Source organism: Euprymna scolopes, chromosome 15 (assembly GCF_053919585.1).
Source record: "Euprymna scolopes isolate OS-2025 chromosome 15, ASM5391958v1, whole genome shotgun sequence".
In the NCBI taxonomy this organism is placed as follows: domain Eukaryota; kingdom Metazoa; phylum Mollusca; class Cephalopoda; order Sepiida; family Sepiolidae; genus Euprymna; species Euprymna scolopes.
In genome coordinates this window covers 87,863,616-87,887,541 of record NC_136496.1, presented here as the reverse complement: position 1 = coordinate 87,887,541, position 23,926 = coordinate 87,863,616, and the positions used below count along the sequence as shown (strand labels likewise).

General features: G+C 32.5%; 1 protein-coding gene across 2 annotated transcripts; it reads left to right on the top strand.

Moving 5' to 3' along the window:
- The first annotated feature begins 4,250 nt into the window (after window positions 1–4,250).
- On the top strand, window positions 4,251–22,290 carry LOC145293956 (translation machinery-associated protein 7-like). Of its 2 annotated transcripts, XR_013869799.1 has the most exons (5): window positions 4,251–4,385; window positions 8,413–8,468; window positions 13,398–13,842; window positions 20,352–20,439; window positions 21,939–22,290. XR_013869799.1 is itself a non-coding variant. In XM_080140826.1 (4 exons), exons 1-4 carry the CDS (start codon window positions 4,370–4,372, stop codon window positions 21,971–21,973), a joined length of 195 nt encoding a protein of 64 aa, XP_079996952.1. In that variant the 5' UTR covers window positions 4,251–4,369; the 3' UTR covers window positions 21,974–22,290. The 2 variants fall into 2 exon arrangements, 1 of the variants encoding a protein (XP_079996952.1); XM_080140826.1 differs by lacking the exon at window positions 13,398–13,842.
- The last annotated feature ends 1,636 nt before the right edge of the window (window positions 22,291–23,926 follow it).

Genomic DNA, 23,926 nt, shown 5'->3' with positions numbered 1-23,926 from the left:
TATATATATATATATATATATATATATATATATATATATATATATATATATATATATATATACTGTGTAAGCAAAATCAAGACATTCAAAAAGGTGTTGATGGCAACAAAAAGTGTATTTCATTTTACGTTACAATTGTTTTCATGCCGGTTGACAATTTCAAACATTATATCATTTGAAAATTTTCAAAAACCAGCATTTCTTCAGACTTTATGAATAAAAACACTCTTGACAATAGAACATTGTTTGAAGAGAAAGAAAAAGAAAGAAAAATTCCCTTAACGGAAAAAGCATGTGAGAAACATTTATGGAAGGCCCATTTAAATATTAATATATCACCTAATTTTCGTATCCTTATTTAAGAACAAAGTCATAAGAAGTTTCCACCAAAAAACCCTTAAACATTTAAACGAATTTTTATATATCCCATTCGTTGAATTCCTAAATTAGATTTCACTATTTCTTTATTTCACATAATTAACTTTTTTATGAAGAATTTAAAAATTTTTTATTTCTATATTTATAATATGGCCATAACAACCTTGCATTAACGTTACAGTTAATTTTAGTTTCGTATTAGTAGCAAGTAATGTTTACAAATTATCGTTATTTTAGTACTTAGATTTAAGACCATTTTAGGCTTAATGTTTAATTGAATATGAGAATAAAGAAAAGACTGCATTATATATATAAATCCTTATACAACATTTCGAATAAAGGATTCTAATCTATTTATAATTATTTAATGTTGTAAAATTCATTATCATTCTAATTAAATATGTTTTCATATCATTACTAAAAAACAATTACGAAGGCAGATAATCCAATTATGTTGTTAATTGCTAATAGTTAATTCTGTTGGAAAAGAGTCAATTTTATTTCCCATAACAACTAAAGGGAGATAATTCAGGCCGTTTGATGTTTTCGGTCTGGTGATTACTAGAAAGCGTCTATGATTTAATAATTAATTCAATCAAACAGATCCAGAACGTGCTACGATAGCTTATTTAACAAATTAAATATATAAATTATGTTTTTAATCTTAAAAACTGTTTTTTTACCCATAGGTTTAACCCACATCTGTTATTAATCCACTAACAAATTAGGTTGTTCATGTTTTCAAAGCCAGAATTATAATTCATGTGTTGTATTCTTGGGTATCTAAACAAAATGGTATATATCCTCTAATTATTATTCTGACAGCAAAACCACACAATAGCTACAAATGTGTTTCACTCTGATGAGAAGATGTCTACCCCTGCATTTATGGGTAAAAACATTTAGAACAATGAATAAAGTAAGTAAATAAATAAACCAGCATAGATTTTACAAACTTAAGATGTCAGATGACAAAATCAATTAAATTAATTTCCAGTCCCCAAATTGCTAATTTAATTTTTTAATAATAATTGCTAGTTTATTGTTAAGTTGTTTTATTGGTTTGAAGAGGGTGTCACTTATTTCACCATCAATACTGCTACATCTTAATACAAAAAATGCTCACCGTTCTTAGATGAGTTTTATACTTTATTTATATTTCTTACCCAGTTTAGAATAATAGAAACTATATTTGCATGTTAGATTTGGATCCTTCATTTCGATTATATCATTCCCAGCTATTTAACTCTACATTAAAATTTAATCCTAGAATCCGAGGATCCTTATTGTTGTAAAAAGTTATACCTCAGTTACATTTAAGGCATGATAGAAGAAACCTATTCCTGTGAAGACATCCCTGTATGGCATCTAGTCTTTTATTCAAAATTTCCTCTTGAGAATTTACTATGTAAAAGGCTTCCAATAAACATAGATTGCACCTTTTTGATTTCCCAGGGCTATACTTCCACCCCCTGTCTGCTACTGACCATTTTAATTCAAAATCTCCATTATTTCTATTAAGTTTCCTAACCCAATCATCTAATGCAGTTGTATTCCTCTTTTTGGTTTTATTTTTAATGCTGAATTCTTGTACCCTCCCCCCTGCTATCGTTAACGCCATCTCTATTAGTTTCTACCTCAGATTCCTTTTTAAAGGATACTACGTGGTTTCTGTATCTGTCCTTAAACATTGTTCCAATGGCCCCCAGATATATCTTTTTAGTATTGTCGGTTTTTATCTCGCATTTATACACTATTTCCGAGGTTAGACATTTCCCACTCAAGGGAAAATTCCCAGGTATTCTGCAATTAGATTTTCTGTCTAAGATATTTTCATTTGATGCTAATTCGTTATTATTCCTTATTTTGCTGATTTTTCTATTGTTGGAACTGATTATAGTTTTAGTTAAGTTGCTGGACGTTGAGAAAGATAATTTTACAGAGTTTCTATTTATTATTTTGCTTAATTTATTCTCCGGGGGGAAGTTTTGGTCTATTATTCTATAGAATTCCCTAGGTATATTATTTTTGATATGCTCGCTGAATGGTGGATTGAACCAAACCTGTCTCTTGCACCTATTTCTCTTATTTATGGTACCGCCCTCATCCTTACCTGTTCTGCTGTTATTATTACCCCCACCGTTCCTATTCTTTTGATCACTTTCAGCATTTCCCTTATTGATCTTTGTTTTTTTTTCTAGCTCTCATTGCCATGTTATACGAGATTGTGCAGTTAGGTTTGTTGTTCTTACTATTATTGGTCTTATTATATTCAATTCTTCCGTTGTATCCCGATCTCATAAAGTCTGAAGAAATGCTGGTTTTTGAAAATTTTCAAATGATATAATGTTTGAAATTGTCGACCGGGCATGGAAACAATTATAATGTAAAATGAAATACACTTTTTGTTGCCATCAACACCTTTTTTGAATGTCTTGATTTTGCTTACACAGTATATTAATGCTCAATTATGAAATATGATAATTTTGTAGCTTACTTTTTAAGTCATCTCTTTTTGGCTTAAAACTTATTGGTATATGAATATTTACTGGATTACACGAACTCAGTATATTACATACAAGTCTCTCTCTATATATATATATATATATATATATATATATATATATATATATATATGTTTTTATTTGTTTTTGTTAGCGATACTTTCTTGAATGAATTCACGTATTTATACGAAAGTGCATTTTTACCTAAATGCTTTTTGGGAATAATTTTCCCATTGACCAATCTGGTACCCTCTTAAATGGGGACCGGCATATATATCATATTTTTTTTCATCAGATGAGTCGTGGACGACGAAACACGTGTCAGTGGATAATTATATTTTAAAAATAATATATATGCTAACAAAAACAAATAAAAACATCTACGTAAAAGTAATACATTTAGTAGTCCAGCGAGGTTAGCTGCATGGTAGCGGTTCAGGCTTCTTATCACGAGGTGCCGATTTCGAATCTCGCTAGATTCAGCCATTCTGATGAGTCGTGGACGACGAAACACGTGTCAGTGGATAATTATATTTTAAAAATGATATATATATATATATATATATATTAAGAGATATATGTGGTAAAAACAAGGATAAAAAGTGCTCAATACGTTAGTAGAGCCAAATATGTTTTTTATTATTACAACCTCAAGTAATAACATACATCAATAATAAATAGTAAATAAGTTAAGTGGATAGAAGAAATTAGAATATTTAGATTCCAGAACAATAATTAAAGATGTTAAAAGATCTGCTAACAACAGACCACAACAACCTATTGCTGCAGTACACTTCAATTTATTGCTCTCTGTCAATGGAGGAGAAATCCTTCATGACTGAGACAATTTTTAATTTTTGTTCCTTTTCTCCACGTTAAAAAACGACCCTGGTGTCTAACTCTGTCCTGTGGGGAGGCATTGTAAATAGGAACAACAGACCACTCACATATATTGCTTCTTCTTAGAGGGGTCTAGATATTTTAACATCGAACCATTTTTGTTTTTTTTTTGTGAACCAGTTATGGTGCACTTTTAATAGCACAATTCGTGCAAATAAAGACTAATTATGTTATTTTTCACTGTATAATTTTGTTATTTTTTATTGTATACTTTTCAATAATGTCGTTTTACTATTTTATTTCAATCAATCGCTTAAAAATACAATTCCTGAATTACAGGGGGGGTGGAAGCAAGGGTAATGTCTTGTCTCGTCACCGGTTCCGGTAGCGCCACGCAGAAAATTAAGAAAGACGCTAGTTTACTATAATCATTTTATTTATTTATTTATTTTTTTTTTTTAAATAAAAAAGTAACAAAATGATAAGTAAAAATATAATAAAATACAAGTAAAATAAGAAAAACAAACAAACAACAAAAAAAAACCCGGTTAGTTTTCGGACGCATGCGCAGATTCGAATTTCCTTTTTACCGCTTCGTCGAAAACTAAACCGCTCTTTTTTTGCCATTCTGAACTTTACAAGCCAACATGTCTAGCCGTGAAGGTAAAGTTTCAAAAAATGTTTTTTGTGTAGATGTTTCGTCATTTTTCGTTTTTAAAACCTTGTTCCAAACTTGTGGCGTTCTTCATTTAGTTCTTTAAATATTAATTCTCGCTGCCGTGGGCATTAAAACTACGAAAGTGGTTTTTGTCTCCCGTTCACGTAGCATTTTTACGAAACGCAACCATTCTCGTAACATTTAATTTGTCTAATTCGATATCGATTTTCATGTTTTATTTTAGTAAAAGTTCCCTGCAAACTAAAAAAAAAAAAAAAAAAAAAAAGCTTGCATGTATATGAAAATTAATTTTTAAGGAAATATTTTTAGTACTGCAATTTCTGATCCGTGCTGAAATAAGAAACCTATTCGTAACATGGGGAGAAAATGTATTTATCTATTCTGTACCCTCCTAACAATTCAACGAACAACATACACCGTAAATATTTAATTTAAAAAAATAGTACAGCTCGTAAACTGCGAAAGTACCAAGATTTTTGCTGCCCGCCAAATTTTTCACGGTGTTCACATAAAAAAAATAGTTTCAGCCCCCCCCCCCCCCAAATAAACAAAACAAAACAACTGATTTGAAACTTGCATAATGCTATAAAATGACTGAAGGCTGAAAATATATTTTACTGAAAATTAAAACTACAAGAGCTTTCGCGGATTTTCAGAATGGACGCCATCACTAATTTAGATAAAATGGCGAAACCAGCATGAAAGTAAAGACTCCCTGGCAACATCGGGTATGATTCTAAATAATTAATAAAATTTGTTAAAATGGCGAGGAGGGGATTTTTAGGAGAAAAAAACAACAAAACAAAAAACTACGAATTATATAAAAATCAACGGTAAAAAAATAAAATAGGGAGAACCTGAATGAGCTTCCCCCTTTTCACGTTTTCCATTTTTGTAAAAAAGAAAAAAAGTAGGTGCTTATGTTTTTTTGGCACGACACTATTTGTAAATAGTCCCCCCCCCCAGGTTAAATTCAAACGTTTTAATTGAAAAGTGATCCCCCACGTTAAGTTATTAAATAAATTAAAAAAAAAAAATTCCTGCTAATATTTAATTTTTTTTCAGAGTAACTAGAGCAACCCTTCCAACACCAATATGAGTCGTACTCGTGTGTCCATCGAGGAACGAACCCTCATCGTTCAGTGGTACTTTGAATCACATGGGTCAATTTCTGAAACCCAGCTAAGTTACCGTCGCCATTTCAACAGATTTGCCCCAAGTGCTAGGACAATTAAGAGGATAGCCAACAGATTCCAAAAGTTTAATACCCTTTCTGATTTACCAAGATCTGGAAGACCCTCTTCGCCATCCACTGATGAAAATCGGGAAGAAGTGGAACAGAGTATCGCTGAAAATCCGTCCACTTCAACCAGAAGATCCAGTCAATTGGGAATTTCCCGATCTTCTCTCCAAAGAATAATCCATGATATCGACGGCATCCCTATAAAATACAGTTAGTTCAAGAGTTACAATCTAGAGATTACGAAAAGAGATTAGACTATGCTATGATAATACGGGATTTAGTGGACAGTGACCCAAATTTCCTTAAAAAATTGATGTCCGAAGCAAGCGCATTTTCATTTTAAATGGCTTAACAAAATTGTCAAATTTGGGCGATGAAAGTTAAATCTGTTATCGATGATAATCCGCAGAAAAAAACCCTGAAAATGAATTAATTTTACGGCAGGGGGGAAAGCTCGTTCAGGTCTGCCAAAAATGGGTACTTGTGCACTGCATCAATGCATTGCATCATCTATTATTGTGCTGAAAGGATAACGATATTAAGAAAGCCATTCTTAATGGGAAGGGAAGCTGTTTTGTAACTATTATGTACTTTCACTCAATAATTTAATAAACAAAAATATCGTAAAAATTGAATCTTCAACTTGAAAATACACTATTAAAAAAAAAATGCGGTAACAGATACATAAGCACGAAAATCTTAATCTTCTACCACTAATCCTAAGTCCAGTTGTCTAATTTGAAGACTGAACTGATTTTATTTAAATACATTAGTAAAAGAAAAAAATACCGAGTTTAAAATTTAAATGTACTAATGTTGATACCATAAAAATGAACCCACTATATAGAATATATATTTGCCATGTTTCATAATGATGGTGCTTTTAGATTGAGTATGAGTGCCATTAAAAAAAAAAGTGCTTGTTAAGATAGTTGACAGATCAAGGTTTTTTTTTTTTTTTTATAAGCAAAAGTAAATACTTAATTGTCATGTCGAAATAGTAATTTATCCAAAAGTTACGAAAATTAATCGAGTTGGGGAAATTTCATTTTCTCTAGATGTGAACACCTTAACAATTAAGAATACAAGGGACATATCTTCCTTTTCGCCACTAATGGCTTCTGACATTTGTAGCCTATATAATGATGCTTTTTTTTTTTTTTTTTTTTTTTTTAACTAAAAACACAATAGCAGTTCTAAATTTTTGTAATTTTTTAATATATTACTAGTTTCGATATGACAATTAAGCACTTGTTTTTGCTTAAAACCACATAAAAAGAAGATCAATCTGTCGACTCTATCCTAACAAGCGGCAGCGCCTAGGAAACATTTGGTATACTTGGCTGTTAAAGGAAAATAAGAAAGAAAGATGAAATCTCCCCCCCCCCCCCCAAAAAAAAACAATACTTGTGATTTTCCAGAATGGCTAACAAAGTAAAAAAAATAGGGTATAAAAAATAAATCCATAAATTAATGCAAGCTAAGTATTTTGTTGAATTTTCAATTTTTGAGTGATTAACTAGATTCAACTGTGGGTTTGAATTTGACCAATACAGCCTTTTTGTTTTTCATTCCATTACAACAGGATTTACACTACCTTTTAGTTTTAATTAAAAAAAACACTTAAAAAAAATTTAAAACACAAAAAAGTTCTTATGTAGCTGTTGTCTAATTCTACTTTCGCTTTTTCTCGCTCACATGTCTCTATTCTGAAGTCATAGCAGTGAACCGACATCAGTAGACTTTTTTCTTGTACGAAAACGGTCATTAACATTTTTTTAAATTAAACCAGTTTCAAACAGATATAAATTATTGCATGGTAAAAATTAAAACAAATCATTTTTGTCGAATTATTTAATCAAATAAAAATGCCAGTTTATACTTGATTACTAAATTTGAAAAGCTATATTTTTTTTATGGTATTTTCAAGTTTAATTTAGTTTTGTATGCTTTAAACTAAACTTGCAACATAGTGTTTGTTATATTTTCTCTCTCATTCTCCCTCAACCCAAAACTGTATCCTAATCAACTTCGACAGTTAGATTCAGCACTCTGCCTAGATAGTAACGCTCAAGTGCATGTGTTTGATGACTTTAATGTTCACCACCGTAATTGGCTTGGTTTCTCTAGTTACACAGCTGGCGACCCGTCTTCCAAATTGTCAGGATCAGCAAACCTCACTTCTAGACCTATTTCTGACCACTGTTCCCGAGGATTATGTAACAAATGTAACCCACTCGGAAATGCTGATCACTCTGAGATATTAATAGGCATCACCCTAAACTCTTGGTCCCAAGTTGAATAGCCATTGCTTAAAATGACAAGGTACTACAAGAAGGCTGACTAGGAAGCTGTCAGGGACCACATCAGTTGTCCTGTGGAGCAGTATCCTTTGTCTTCCCGTTACTGAATGGTTTAAAGTAGGTTTGTTTTACAATCCACAGATACGAAAAAGTGGTCAAAAACAAATTATTAAAGACAAATTACTCTTCTATTTCTCTGAAAAAGTTTTTAATGGTTTTGCTTATTTTAAAACGTTTAATCAGTTCAAAAAGTGATATGTTTGAATGAGAAGAATGTTAGCGTACTACTGACACCTAAATATTTAATGGTTGGATAATAAAAAAAAATTAAAAATCATACAAAATTCTGTTAGAGACCCACCTAATATATTATTGTAATATATATTGGGTGAGTTTCTAACAGTATTTTGTATAATTTATTTTATTTCTTTGGGATTTGTTATTAATTTTTTTTTTATATTCTAGGAGGAAAGAAGAAACCTTTAAAGGCTCCCAAAAAAGACAAGAAAGAAATGGATGACGTAAGTTTTATTTATTTATTTTTTTATTATAATCTGGTTGAGGTGTGGGATTCTTATTGCTTTTTAGATCAAAGATAGTTTAATAGTTTAATAAATCAGGTCTTATTACTATGATTCAGATTTGTATGTAGTTATTGTAGCAGGGGAGATAACGGATGATGATGGCCAGTTCATTATGACTCTTGATCAACAAGAAAAATAATAGGCATAATGAAACAATGTATAAATTATAAACAATGATTGGGGGGGGGAGCATATTTGTTTGTGTTTGTTTGTTGATAAAGATATGCATTTCAACAGCCGTAGTTTTACTTATAGTTGGTTTAATGTGGGTGAAACAAGTATTTCCTCCCTTTTATTTAAGGGAATAGTGCCTTGTGAACTTATCTTTGATGCGATTGTCTACTTTTTATAGATGTCCACATTCTGGAACAGTTTTCTTTTCACGTTTAATGTATCGACTATGTTGTAAGGTGGTTAAATTGCGTATGTGTACTTCATTTTGCGTTATGTAGTCGGGCTGATAAGATCTCAAATTCAGCCGATGTTAATCTATAATATAAATCTCACCTGTGTTTAAATGAATGAATGTATGTATATTTGCATGTCTGCCTAAAACTTTCGACAAAGGTGAAGGATTTTCACGAGCTCAGTATCATTGTGAAGCTCAATGTCTCTGATGACAAATATCGAAACATTTGCCAAAAACATTAATTCTTTCACCCTCAATTCGGCAGTTTTTTATAAGGAGAGGGTCGTTTTTTTTTTTGTTTTTGTTTTTTTTTTTTTTTTAGCAGCCATTTTTGCAAGTCATAAGTTGGATTGACGTTGCCTAATTTTAATGTTCCGAACTTCCGATCATGTCATGGAGTAATGGTAAGGCATCAGATTTTCTTTTACTTTCTTCTCCACCTTCATGTCACAGGTTCGAGCCTGCTTGCCTACTACCACTTTCTTTTTCTCTCCCCCCCCCCCCCAGCACCCGGAAAGTGCCGGGCACCCAGGCTAGTCTATTATAATTTGAATCCGGCTACATTGTTCTCTTAGATATGTGAGAGGGAGAGAGGATTAATTTTTTTATGGGTGGGGGGTGTTAGTTGCATGAAATTGGCTTCATTTGGTTTTATTTCAATCTGGATGCGATTATTTATGATCACATTCTAAAAAAACGTTTTGCCAAAAATGGTCAAACAGTGGGTTTATAAGTTTTCTTGCTGGTGTAGGAGATGCATCGAAGAAAAAAAAAAGTAAGACACTGATTATCATTAATGTAACTATATATTCATCAGAAGAAAAGTGTAATTTCGTGATTGCAGGTGTGCATCTATGGCATGTTTAAAGTTCAATTGATGTGGATGGTAAAGTTTTACAGTTTGTTATTAAATGCTTTTCACTTGAGAATTATAGATTAAAGAAGTGGGGGGTTACATAGGTATTACCACTTATCAAGGCCAAGAGGCCACTCGAGGATAAGGATTAAAGTGTACAGTAGAAATTGGACAATATAGTAACCGTTAGTAATGGAGATTGGGTAAATTTATTAACTTATATGGAACAGCTCATCAAAAACTTGTTTACGTTAGACTTGAAGACAACTATATTGTAATCAGCTAGAAAGCAGAAAAACGGAAGACAATTCCATAGGCGTGCAGTTCGAAGAAAGAAGCTTTGCTCATGGAATCTACGTTTAGGTTTAGACACAGATAAAGAGTGGGTGGAAATTATTGATAGTGTTTTCTGCTAGACGGGTGTTTCTTGTGAAAGTTTGGCGAGGGGGGGGGGACTATAGAATGGAGCTCAACCGAGCACTTGCCATGAAAATAACGATAAAACAAACTCGCAACATCTCTTCTGTGAGAAAGAGGTTGCAGGGAAGAGGAAAGGACATCCCCCCACAAGGCTACGAAGACTATTTTGAACTCTATCAATGCAGGACAAGTCCTTTCTAGCAGCTCCTACCCAGATGTGGCAACAGTACTCCATCCTTGGACGTACCTGGCTCTTATATAGATAGAATTGCATCAGCAGTGAGATATCTACTGGATCGATAGGATCCCACCATTTTTCAAGCGGCCTTGGCAACAGATTTAATGTATGCGTTCCATTTAAGATCAGGAGTAACGGTCAAGCCCAGAAGCTTGTTAAAACATGAGGCCTCCCCAAGACGAGAGCCGTTCATTTCAATTGATGCCAGATGGGGATCAGATCTTGATGATGTAAAGATAAAAGTATGATTTTAGATGCATTAAAAGTAACAAGCCACCTCTTTCCCCATTGTACCACTTGCTCAGGATCAGAGGAGAGAGAATCAGAAGTTGATCGTTTACTGTCTTAAATGTGCTACCATAGATAGTAGTGTCATCAGCATAGATGTCTACGAATGATGTAAGGATGTGATTTGGAAGATCATTAATATAGATCAGGAAGATGGCCCCCTGAGGGACTCTAGCATTAATACTAAGAGTTTCTGATTTCTGCCCATCAACCACTACTCTTCTGAACCTATCAGAGAGAAATGATTTAATAATTGAGAAGACATTTCCATAGGCACCGCCAAAACTGGGGGGGGGGGGGGTAAGTACTTTTTGACGGACCATCTTTTTAAAAATCTACCAAAAATCAGGTAATTATCCGATCAATACGAAATTTTCAGCGATTATTAAAAGAAAAATGAACTTTATAACTACTTATTTTTCATAAACGATATTTATATATATATATTTTTTTGCTTGCAACCCCCCCCCCCCTGTTTTGAGGGGGTACAAATATGCTTAAAATAATCATTTGAAACTGAACACAACATATTGTGTTGTTGTAAGGGACAGAATTATAGATTAAAAAAAAAAAAAATTGTTTGCATACCTTATTTTGACGTCTGAATATCAGAACTTCGATTGTGTTTAATTATCCCGCTTTTGAGTTTTGAAGTGTGAAATTCGGTGAATATGTTAAGTAAAATAATTAATTTAAGTTAAACAAAACAAAAAAAAAATTCGATAAATATTATGCCCTTTGTGTTAAAAATAGCATCATTTTTTCGATCTCGTTTGAAAACGTTTGCCGCCTTTCGACTACGGTGGACCAAACGCGCTGATGAAATAATTTTTTTTTTTATTCTGCTTTAAATTGACCCCCCCCCCATTTTGGGGAGCCTGGCCCCCACATACACATTAAAAACCAAACTCATACAAATGGTCACCCATCTGGTACTGGCCAGCCTCAGCGTTAATAATACATTGAAATTTTCGTCACTGAAAAATGTTTTTTTTGGCCTGTGTGATCTTCCATAGTTTGCTTTTTATCAAATGCAAACTTAAACATTGTCGATCTAGACTCTAGATCGACGCGAAGTAACTGGTTGCCTATATGAATAAGTGGAATTATTTGAAATCCAGGTACTTATATAATATTTTTGCATATTCTCATAGAAAATCATCCTAAATCTTAGACAACAAATAAATAAATTATTTCAAAAACCTTTTCTTTTTTTTTTTTTTTTTAATATTTATGTATGTTTTTTGTGCAAGACAAAAAATGTCAATTGTTAACTTAACATTTAAAATTTAATTAAAAATAGTAGAAAAAGTTTTACATTATTCTGTTTTCTATAATTCAGGGTTTTATCTTTCTGGAAAAAAAAAAGTTACTCAGAAATAATGGATTTTAATAAATGTAATTTCGTTTTAATAAACAACAACAACTTGATTTTTCGGCCATTTTTGGCGGTGCCTACATTTCCAGCTATACCGTAGCTGGAGATCTTGTGAAGTAAACCTTTATGCCATACTCTATCAAAGGCTTTTGATATGTCAAGAGTTGTCAAGTCTAAAAGTATAAGACCCATCTCTTAAAATGCCTGAATATCCAACTTATTTTTGAAGATTTCCAATATTTAGACTTGATTATTCCAAGATTAAAGATCTGACTCCTAGCATTCCTAACAAGTCTGAGAATGATTTCTTCCAAATATTCTCATAGAACATGCTGGTTTTTGAATTGTAACAAGCTGTGGATTGCAAAAATTGCAAATTACCAGAAAAAATCACCACTAGAGATATACCAACTAGCAAATTGGCCAATTAACCGATTAATAGGTTTTCTAATACCAATTTATCAGAAAATTTTGTTGTCATAAATGACAATAATATTAACTAAATTGTAAACGAGAACAAGTTAACTCCCTTTTGCTTGGCAGTGAAAATTCATTGAAAAGACATACATCATCTTCACCATATTAACAAATAACGCGCATGATACATTAACATATAGACTTTTACAACTGCACTGAATTTAAGGCAAATATAGGGTCAGGCAAAATGATTTGGCACATTTCTAGGTTTAATAGAAGGCAAAGAAGTTTTAATTTTTAAAGAAACGAAAAACAATGGCATTATAAAGAAAAAAACAATGTCATTGTATAAAAAAATGGCATATGTACTTTTCGAAAATAGAAACACTTATGTTTCTTTACTTTATTCGCGTTTTATTAAAACTACAAATATGTCGGATCATTTTGCCTGACCTGTAGATGTGAGCAAATGGAAAATTTCCCTTTCTTTTCCTATCGAATTAACATTATTTTGTACTTTAAATCACTGTCAAAGAAAATGATTACTTTATCTTTTAGTTTTCATGTTGAGGAATTGTACAGTAAATTGTGATAATGTGCGAACTGAAAATAAAGCATTCTTCATCAGTCATACTCTTGTTCCTCATTTTTGGACTCCTGCCACCATATACAGGGTTGTCCATAAAGTTTGTGTGCACTTTAAAAAAATTATAACTTAATTTATATTTGCAATAGAAATAATCTGTAAAAAATGTTAAGTTTTGTGTATCTAGTTTTAAGTATAGTTATTGAATAATTTTTCACTACAAAATTCGTAACAATTTTTAGGTAAGTAAAAAGTATTTTCTTTTGTTTTTCAGAATCAATTTGATCCCATGGCTTCAATTGAGGAAAAAGTAAACTGTGTCCTTTGGTTGGCTGAATTGAAATCTACTATTGCTGTACAAAGAAAGTTTAGCATTGAATACAATAAAAAAGCGCCTCATAGGAACACCATTGTTAAATGGATGAAAAAATTTAAAGAGACAGGCTCTGTCCATGATAAACCACGGTCTGGAAGGCCATGTGTCAGTGACGAAAGTGTTGCTTCTATAGAAGAATCCTTTACTGCAAGTCCAAGAAAGTCTGTAAGACAGGCATCATTGGAGCTCGGGCTGCCAAAGTCTACTGTGCATAAGATTCTGCGGGCAAAACTTCATATGAAAGCTTCCAAAATTGAATTACATCAACAGTTGTTAGAAGAGGATTATTATGCATGGCTAACTTTCTGTCACCAGTTCAATGAAAAACAATGTTGATGCATTTGTGAGTAATTTACTGTTTTCTGATGAAACAACATTTCACATTAGTGGCAAGGTCAACAGGTATAATTGCCGAATTTGGGGAACTGAAAACCCAAATGAAACTGTTGAACATGAACGGGACTATCTTAAAGTTAATGTGTGGTGTGCTTTGGGAATAAATCGAATGATAGGGCCATATTTTTTTGAAGATCGTGTTAACAGTGACAGCTACTTAGATATGTTGCAGAATTGCTTTATTCTGCAACTTGAACAATTAAACTTGAAAGATGATACAGTGTTTCAAGATTGTCACTTTGCTCGGCGTGTTAGACAGTTTCTAAATCAGGAATTTCCCAACAGATGGATCGGAAGAGGTGGATTGCCCTCCACGTTCGCCAGATTTGACTCCATTAGATTTTTTTTTTATGGGGACATGTGAAAACAATTGTGTATGCAACCAAACCTAGTTCACTGGAAGATTTGAAAGCTAGAATAACTAATGTGATTTCAGGCATTACTATAAATCATTTGGCAAATGTTTTTCGTGAACTGCAAAATCGTATTACCCTTTGTATTGCTAATGATGGAGAGCATGTGGAAAGTTAAATAAAATTTCAATAAAAGCTTAAAAACATAGATTTACTTCTTTCAAATCCATTTTACAGATTATTTCTATTGCAAATACAAATAAAGTTATAAATTTTTTAAAGTGCACACGGACTTTATGGACACCCTGTATATGTGTGTGTGTGTGTGTGTGTATGTATGTATATATTATATTTTTTTAATTTTTTTTTCTGATTGAGATAATGTATATTTTATTGATCTAAATTACTAATTAGATATCAGACATAATTAAAATATGTAAAAAAATTAACCTAATATTAACAACTTTCAACCGTTATGGCAACCAGTTTCTGCTAGAAGTATATACATGTCAATCCCATTTGACCAAGATGGGAATCAAGACAGTTACTCCTCCTCCTTATAGTCCAGGCCTTGCTCCCTGTGATTTTTTTTGTTATTCCCTAAGCTCAAGGAAAACAGACTGTTGTCATGTAACAATTGAGAAGACAAAAGAAGCTGTGATGAGGGTCATTGACATATTCACGCAAGGAATTCCATGGGGCTTTACACAAGTAACCAGAGGAGATTACTTTAAAGGGGACTTCCCACTGAATGGTTCAAAACAGCAATTGAAGCATATGTCCTCACATGGAAGTTCTATAGCAAACTCCACTCTCCCCAATGGTTCACTTCTACTTGTGCAGCAGCCATTGCACAAAGCAGCATGCATACCGCAGATTTAACTGACATAAGTCCAGTACAAACAGAAAAAAGTATATAGAAGTAATTGTAAGAAAGAAATAGTGACAGCTCGGAGTGAATATACCAGAACCACCAGAAAACGCATCGAAACACAAATTAGGAACCTGAGATTTCTGGAAAATCTACAACAGTGTAGTAAATAATGGGCAGTCAATAATTCCCCCACTATTCAACAATCCTGAGGTTGTTTGCATGACAGCCGAGAAGGCTAACATGTTTGCCTCAAACTCCACATTGAACCCAGCAAATCACGCCCTCCCCGATTTTCCTTTGCAGACAGACGCCATACTAGATCTGAAAATTACCTCTTCTCTGGTGTATTATATCATAAAGAACCTAGACACTTCAAAAGCATGTGGACCTGATCTCATCCCGACTGTGCTATTAAATGCTGAGGTTGCACCAGTCCTCTCCAAATTTTACAACAAATACCTTAACAAATCTCGCTTTCTTGACTACTGGAAAACTGCTTCTGTGGTACCAGTTTACAAGTATTCTAGCGAAAGAACTGACCCATTAAATTATCACCCCATTAGCCTCCTCCCGCTTTTTGCCAAAATATTTGAGTCCATGATTAACCAAGCTCTAGTCCATCACCTTACAGCTGCTAAACTTCTGACCGACCAACAATATGGATTTAGGCAAGCCCGTTCTACAGCAGATATCCTAACTAATATCTGAACGTATATACCATATACTGGACAAAGCAGGGGAGGGTAGAGCGGTAGCCTTAGATATATCTAAGGCTTTTGACAGGGTATGGCACGATGGCCTTAGGAAAATTAGATCATACGGTATCACTGGACGAATAATTAAATCCTTAAAGAAGAGAAGAATCCAGGTTGTCCTCAACGGTTGTACATCTAAGCAATATGATATAAATGCAGGAGTACCTCAGCGGGTTTATCCTTGGACCTTTATTATTCTTAATATTCATAAATGACCTCCCTGATAAAATTTTCTCTGAGATGGGTATATTTACTGTTGACACCACACTATAACAGACATGAGGGTAAAACAAACAAACATATCTAAGAAAATGGCGAAGACCCTAGAGAAAAACCTCCAGTCTGTAATGGAATGGAGACAAAAATGGATGGTCACATTCAATGCTGCTAAGACTAAGCTTGTCTCCTTCAATAATTACAAGAAACCTTCTCAACCACCAATAGCTATGGCTAAAGATATCTTATCTGAAAGTACTTTTTTCAAACTCTTCAGCCTAACGTTCACAGGGAACATGAGTTTGAACAGATATATTGAGAGCATTGCCAAAGCTGCTGCGAAGAAGGTGGTCTCTCTCTGCCGTGCTAGAAAGTTACTTATGCCTGAAAGTATCCTGTACCTCAAAGCCACCATTCGCCCATGTAAGGAGTGTTGTTGCCGCATTTGGGCTGGTGCACCTGCTACGAGTCTCACTTCTGGACAGGGTTCAAAAGAGTCGCCAACCTGATAGATTCTGAAATGCTTCATCCGTCTGCCTGTTTTACAATTATTTGTATGGTGGGTACTCTGATGAACTACAAACCTTTGTACTCCTTCGACGTAAATACCCTTGACAAGCAGCCAAGTCCCACCCCTGCACAGTAGATCCCGAGATATAAGAAGGCCCTCTACTCTAATAGTGTTAATAGTGTCTTCCCCAGAACTGCTAAACTCTGGAACTCCCTTTTGGGATTCTGCTTTCCCAACTGTACTGATATGCAGAAGTTCAACTGTAATGTGAATAGACATCTTGCTGCTTGTCTCCCTACATAGTATCCCTGCAACTACTGTCCCCGATGGTAGCCCCCTACATAAAAGTGGCACTGTGCCTTGTTTTGGGTGAAAATGGAATTAAAAAAAAAAAAAAAAGTTTCATGTGTATACTATCAATAAAAGTTCTCATATGAAAAAAGTCTATAAACTTATTGAAGGCACCTCATGCACTTCTTCAAACTCTGTTGAGGGTCAAGATAAAAATGAAAATAAAACTCTTTCAAGCTTGTTTGATGACTTCGAATTAGCCTACAGTAACAAATGAAAACTTAAAGCATGTAGAAAATGAACAAAAGAACTTAATCATTATGTAGCTTTACCACTACTAGAGATGATGACCCATTTCAGTGGTGAAAGACACAGGAGACCTTACCACTGCTGAATAAACTGGCTTCAAAATATTCAAACGAACCACCTTCATCTGTGTATAGTGAGAAGCTCTTTAGTACAGGTAGTAATGTGTATGAACCTACGAGGAACAGGCTGTCTCCTGAGAATAGAGAAACTGTTTCTACATTACAACTTAAAAGTATTCAACTTTGAATACTGAAAAGACTATGAAAACAAAAGGAGAGCAGCAGAAGATGCAGCAGCTTATAGTTATTTACTTGAAGAATTACAATTTGTACTTTGTAGTTGTTTTGTAATTTCTTTTTCTTATCTAATTGCTGAGTTATATTTAAGAATTGGAAATTGTTCTGTACTTAACATTTGTTAAGTTAAATTACTAGTTACTATGTAAATCTGTCAAAGCCATCTGATGAGTCATTTGGCAGTGATGAAATGGTTTAAATTTAATTGGAAAGAGAAAAGTAATTAATCAGCAAACTGACTGATTACCTACCGATTAATCAGTACAACCAGAATTACCACACTAAATTTAAAATATTTTAGCATTATTTGCAGAATTCAATTAAACAAGCAGGAAATTGTCAAGTTGCCGATGTAATCTGAACTTATAAAATTTCAACCAGATGTAAAAATAAGTAAATGCAGTAAAAATATAAGAAATGATTTTATGTATCATGTCAATGCTGTTCTTAATAAGTAAATAAAAGAAAAAAATATGCTTGCTGTAAAATATTTAAGCTAAAATAATTTATGAATTTGGTTTAAATATTTCCATGGACTGTGGTAAATTACTCTCTTTAAACATTTTTTATAATACTTTAATAATGCAAAAACAATGTATTATATATTCCATTAAAACTGACTAAATTATTAAAAATTGGTTTTAATAACTGCTGTAATTTGTGTACATTTTAAACTGTAAAATAGATTTTATTAGTTAAAAAAAAAAAAAAATCCTAATCGCTTTTAATTTGTTAGATTTTCCAAATTGTATGCCTTTTCTATTTTGTCTGTATTTACTTGCCTAATCACAAGATGAAAGTTAAACCGAGTTTTAATGTGTGGGTATTTAACATGACCATCGTTATATTAGGCACTAGCACTGAAAATTGATGTCACACCTAAGATCCTAGCAAACAAGGTCTAACAGTCAGATTGTTGATAATGAGAGCTTTTTATAAAAAAAAAACACAACTTAAAAACTTGCATTGAAAAGGAAAAATAAGAAATACAATTTATACTGGAACTGAACTTCTTCAATATTAATCTATATAGCTATATAAGGGAAAATGTCTGTGTGTGTCTGTGTACATTTCCCTACCAAATAACTCTGTCGATTTTCGGTTTATAGACTTGAAATTTGACATAAGGAGTATTGAAATTTGGGGAAATCTTTTTAATCGGTTTTCGGACGGAAATTTGGCTGTCGTAGGGCCAAAGATCAATGATTTGGCCTTTGAAAACTCTACCAAACTCCTCCGTCAATTTTGGGTCTAAACACTTGAAATTTTAGATGTAAGTTACTTGGACATGGATCAAACTTTTTAATTTAATTTGAGCTCCCCAAAAAATGTTAAGGGGGGGGTCAAAATTAAAAAGAATTTGATTTCTGCGGTCTCTACCAAATTACTCAGCCAATTTCTGGTCTAAACATTTGAAATTTTACATAAAGGGTGTTCAGAGATAGGGCAAGCTTTTTAATCAGTTTGGGTCAAATTTGAGCTGCCAAGGGGTCAAAGTCCAAAAGATTTGATCTTTGTGGTGTCTAAACAGTTTTAGGTTAACACTTTTTTTATTTTTATGGAAATGTTTACTTTGGAACGAGGATAAAGATTACGTTTTACAAATATAAAAACTTCACAGAAATAAACTTTTTTTGTATAAAAAAGTTTTAGTGCAATTTAATAAATTTAAAAGAAAAATAAAGCTAAAATGCTTACTTCTAAGACTAAACATTTGCTACATTTATTGACTCCTGATATCGAAAACTATAGATTGCTCCAATATATGAATAATACTGTGATAAGAGAACAGACTGGAAAAATCTGTAAATATTGTTAACCAGTTTTAAGAGAAAAAAATAATTTTCAACTTTCTGACCAAAAAGTCGCTTTTTTTAAAAAAAATTTATTTATATATCTTCAAAAAAAAATCTTCGGAAGATAAATAATACAACATTGTTTGCTGTATTATGAAGAAAAAGGATGTTAAACAAAAAAATCCCATTTAAAAATTATTTAAAAACTAGTGTATTTTTAAAACGTATGAATTAGTAATTAAGTACACTTAGCAAATATGAAAATTCAGTATTTTTTTTCGGCAAAAGAAATTGCATGTGTCCAAATGTAAAATAATTTTTTATCTTTCGAAAAATAAAATGTCACTTTTGAGTCAGTTTTATGAATCCTGCAGTAATTTCTTTAAGAATTGAAACAAAAAGTAACAACTCTTTGTAATAGTCAGTACTGTTGGTCCATGACTAGTATTACACCTGTGACTTTCGGTGGCGAGGTCTACTATATTTAAGTCTATCTCGGCCTGGCAATATTAACTTCTTTTGTCTCATAAGACTTGTTTTCTTAACATGAAATGTCAGTCAGTGGTATCACAACTTCGTGTGGCATTGTAGTCATTTTTGTTTGATCTGTTTCTTGTCATATAAACATAAGCGTCGAAGTCATGTATTCATGCTTGGAATTGCCATCACGTAGATGTGGACATCTCAAAATAACTTGTGACATAATTTAGAACATAAGTGACTATGAACAGTTTGGGTACTTGTGGTGTCCTAACATGTGAGTTGAAAAGCATGATGCCTCTAATTAATCAATAAAAAAAAAAAAAGATCTTTACTCTCAAAGCAGAGCTTAGTCGGCAATACTGGATGATATTGCACACTAATGGAATATTGATCTTTTTTTTTTGGGGGGGGGGTTAATTTAAGTCTTTGAAGACTGATCTTGATTGCCTTGAAATTTAAAGAATGACATGATTGTAAAGTGTTGGTTTATTTAGTTCTTCAACTGAACTGATTAGTTTTTGAAGAATTTGTAATATGAATAAATGCTGAATCTTTCTAATTTCTTTTGTCAGGATGAATTGGCTTTTAAACAAAAAGAGAAAGAAAAGGAAAAAGCAATGAAAGAAGCAAAAGCCAAAGCTTCTCAAAAGGGACCAATGGGTCAGTATATCCCCCCCTTTTTTTATTTTTAATAAAAACCAGAAAATTAAAGAGTTCGATAGTATTCGTTTTTTTGTTTTTACTTATACAATATGATAGTATTCATTTTATTTTATTTTTTTTTTTTTTTACTTATACAAATATCAGTGTTGGGACGATTAATCAAAATAGTAAAAAATTGTCTACTTTCCGATGTCATAAACTATTCTAGTAATTGTTTCTTTGATTTTTGTTTCAAACTTAATTTTCCATTGCTACTATTAAAGAAAATGTTAAGTATTTATTGATTAAAAGCTACAAACAAAATTAAAATGTATAGATTATCCACAAGTGTTTTTTTTTTTTTTTTTTTACATTCGCTAAAATATCTACCTGATATCACATTGGTTTTTAGAGTAATCTAAAGAAAAACGACTAAATATTTAGTGATTTTTAAAAGAATTGGAATCTGTAATTGTATCAGAATCGGAAAATTTTGGAATCGTCCCATCACTGACAAATATTAAATGAAGATTACAGAAATAATTCTGGTTTATAAAAAAATATTTTCAGAAACAAATTTCTGAACAAGTATGCAAGAACTGGATACATCTTTATAAATTTAAAGGAATTAACATAAAAAATATTTTTTTTTATACTAAACATTTTTCCTCACAAAAATTCGCACAGCATTTGTTTAAAGCAAACTAGTTTTACTACAAAACAGTTTCTAATATTAAATTTTTTTCCCCATTCTTCATACTGGCTATGAAGCAGTAGAAGCTAGTTAAAGATGTAAATTGACATGTCTAGATACAATACCAATGTCGTTCAAGGAGCAAGTAAAAACTTGAACCCCCCACCCATGTAATTTCTATTGTATTTTAATAACATGATTTCCAGTAAAGAACTGATTTAATCATGAAGTCTATCAAACTATAGAGCAACAAAAACGCTTTTTGTTTTTTCTCCCTAGAAACTTGGAAAAGGCAGGATTTCTGCTTCCCCCCCCCCCCTCTCAATTCAATTTTGGAAGCAAATTATTACAGTATCGATGTTATTTTGTTTTTAATTACTATATTCGTATGTATAAGGTTTAGTTAAAAAAAAAAAAATGTTCAGTAGTTTGTGTAAATCAATACGGCTGTTTTCATGTTTCAACAAAATTTTAATTAAATTGTTACAATTAATGAACAATCTTGAATCAAAATTCGAGTTTAAAAAAAAAAAAAAAAAATTAATATATTTTCTCTTTCACAGGGACGTATTATAGATGATTGCATAATTAAATAGTTTTATGGCTGCCATTATAAAGTATTTCAAACCTGGTCTTAATTATATTCTGAAACAAATTAAATCTATAAATGTTTTACTTGTTTGAAGAGAATGGTTCCATGATCCACAAAAAGCCTTGGTTATTTAAAATGAAAATATTGAATTTGTAGGATATGAGAATTAAACCAGTGATAAAACTACCACCTTTAATATTTTCTAATATCTTTTTTTTTTTTTTTCTGCAGGTGGTGGTGGTTTAAAGAAATCTGGCAAACGGTAGTGGTTGCTCCACCTGTTTTAATTTATATTCTTGCAGGAGAAGAATTGACTTTGATGCATTAATGAAAAAAAGTCTCAAAATAAATGGTCATAGTTTTGAAATGGTATTCGCATCATTCAACTGAATCAACTCATATCTACCCCCGTTCTCATCTTTTTTGGAAGGATGAGATTATCTGGTGGTTTTATGCATTTACCAACAAAATACCCCTTCAAAATATGTCTTTGCAGAATTCTCTTTGATTCTGGTAAATTGCTACCAAAAATAATTGTAAATGAACATTAATCTTGCTTTTAAAATAAAGTTCTGATTTAATATCTTGCATATTTATTTTTTTTTTATGATGAAAAAAATGTTAGTTTTTTTTTTTTTTTAATGTTCATTTTGTTTTCTAAGTGGTGTTCTTGATATTTTTGAACACGAGAACATTCATATCTCAAGACTATTTAACAAGATTTAATTGTTATGTTAAGCAACTTTGAACAAATTTCAGAAAAACCCAACAAAAAAAACAATGTCCTTTTAATATTGTATTGCTCACACTTGGTGACTATTTTAAAAGTTAAACGGAACTATATATTAAAAAAGGAACATTAATACAAAAAGTAAAATCATGTAAACTCTGGTAAAGAAATTATAATTATGAAAAAAAGCAATATTTCACTAAAATACCTTTTGCATTTTCATCCTAAACCAGGCACAGTGCCACTTTGATGTAGGGGTTACTATCTGGGACATAGTTGCAGAGACTGTTGAGAGTTTAGCAGCAAGATGACATTACACTTTAATTTCTGCATGTCAGTACAGTTGGGGAAACAGGAACCCTGAAGGGAATTCCAAAGTCTAGCAGTTCTGAGAAAGAAACTATCAAAGTAGAAGGCTTTCTGGCATCTAGGAATCTCTACTGTGTAAGGGTAGGATTTTACTGTTTGTTTGGGGTGTTTACATCAAAGGAGTACAAATGCTTGTAGGTCGTTGGAGAATCCACCATTAAAATACTTATAGAATAGGCAGAGGGATGCAACATTTAATCAATGGAACAATAGCTGAAGCCTAGCTGACAGTTTGGGACCAATTAGGTTTGTGATTCTCTTTTGAACCCTGTTCAGGATTGAGAGACTAGTAGTAGACGCACCAACCCGAATGTGACAACAATACTCCATACTTAGGCGAATGGTAGCCTTGTAGAGGTACAGGATACTTTCAGGCGTAAGTAACTGTTTAGCATGGTAAAGGATCAACTCCCAGGGTACACCCGCATTTATATCATTGTTTAGATGTATGATTATCGAAGAAAACTTGGATCCTTCTCTTATTTTAGAAAGATTTGGTAAGTATTCGTCCAGTAATACCATATGATCTAATTTTCCTGAGAAGACCATGCGATGCTCTGTCAAAAGTTTTAGATATATCTAGGGCTATTGCCCTGCCTTTGTTTTGTCCAGTGCATGGTATATATGTTCAGAGATTACAGTTAGGATATCTGCAGTAGAATAAGCTTGCCTAAATCCATATTGATGGTCGGACAGAAGTTTAGCAACTGTAAGGTAATGGACTAGACCTTGATAAATTATGGACTCAAATATTTCGGCAAAAAAAAGGGCGGAGACTAATGGGACAATAATTTAATGGGTCAGTTCTTTCACCAGAATTTTATAAACTGGTACCTCAGAAGCAGTCAGTGAAAGTAAGATTCATTAAGGCATCTCCTAATTTTGGAGAGATCTAGAGCAACCTTAGCAGAGGATTTTTTTTTTTTTAATAGTACAGCCAGGATGTGATCGGGTCCACATGCTTTTGAGGTGTCTGGGTTTTTTTATATGCACTTGAGAAGGAGAGATATTCAGATCGTCTAGTGTTGCGGCTGTCTGCAAAGGAAAATAAGGAAGGGAGTAGTTTGCTGAGTCCAAAGAGTTTTAGGCAAACTAACTGGCAAGCATGTTAGCGTTCTCG

Coding starts and splice junctions, on each gene's coding strand:
- LOC145293956 (XM_080140826.1), top strand. Junction 8,469..20,351: donor ACAAGAAAGAAATGGATGAC/GTAAGTTTTATT, acceptor TTCTTTTGTCAG/GATGAATTGGCTTTTAAACA. Junction 20,440..21,938: donor TTCTCAAAAGGGACCAATGG/GTCAGTATATCC, acceptor TTTTTTCTGCAG/GTGGTGGTGGTTTAAAGAAA.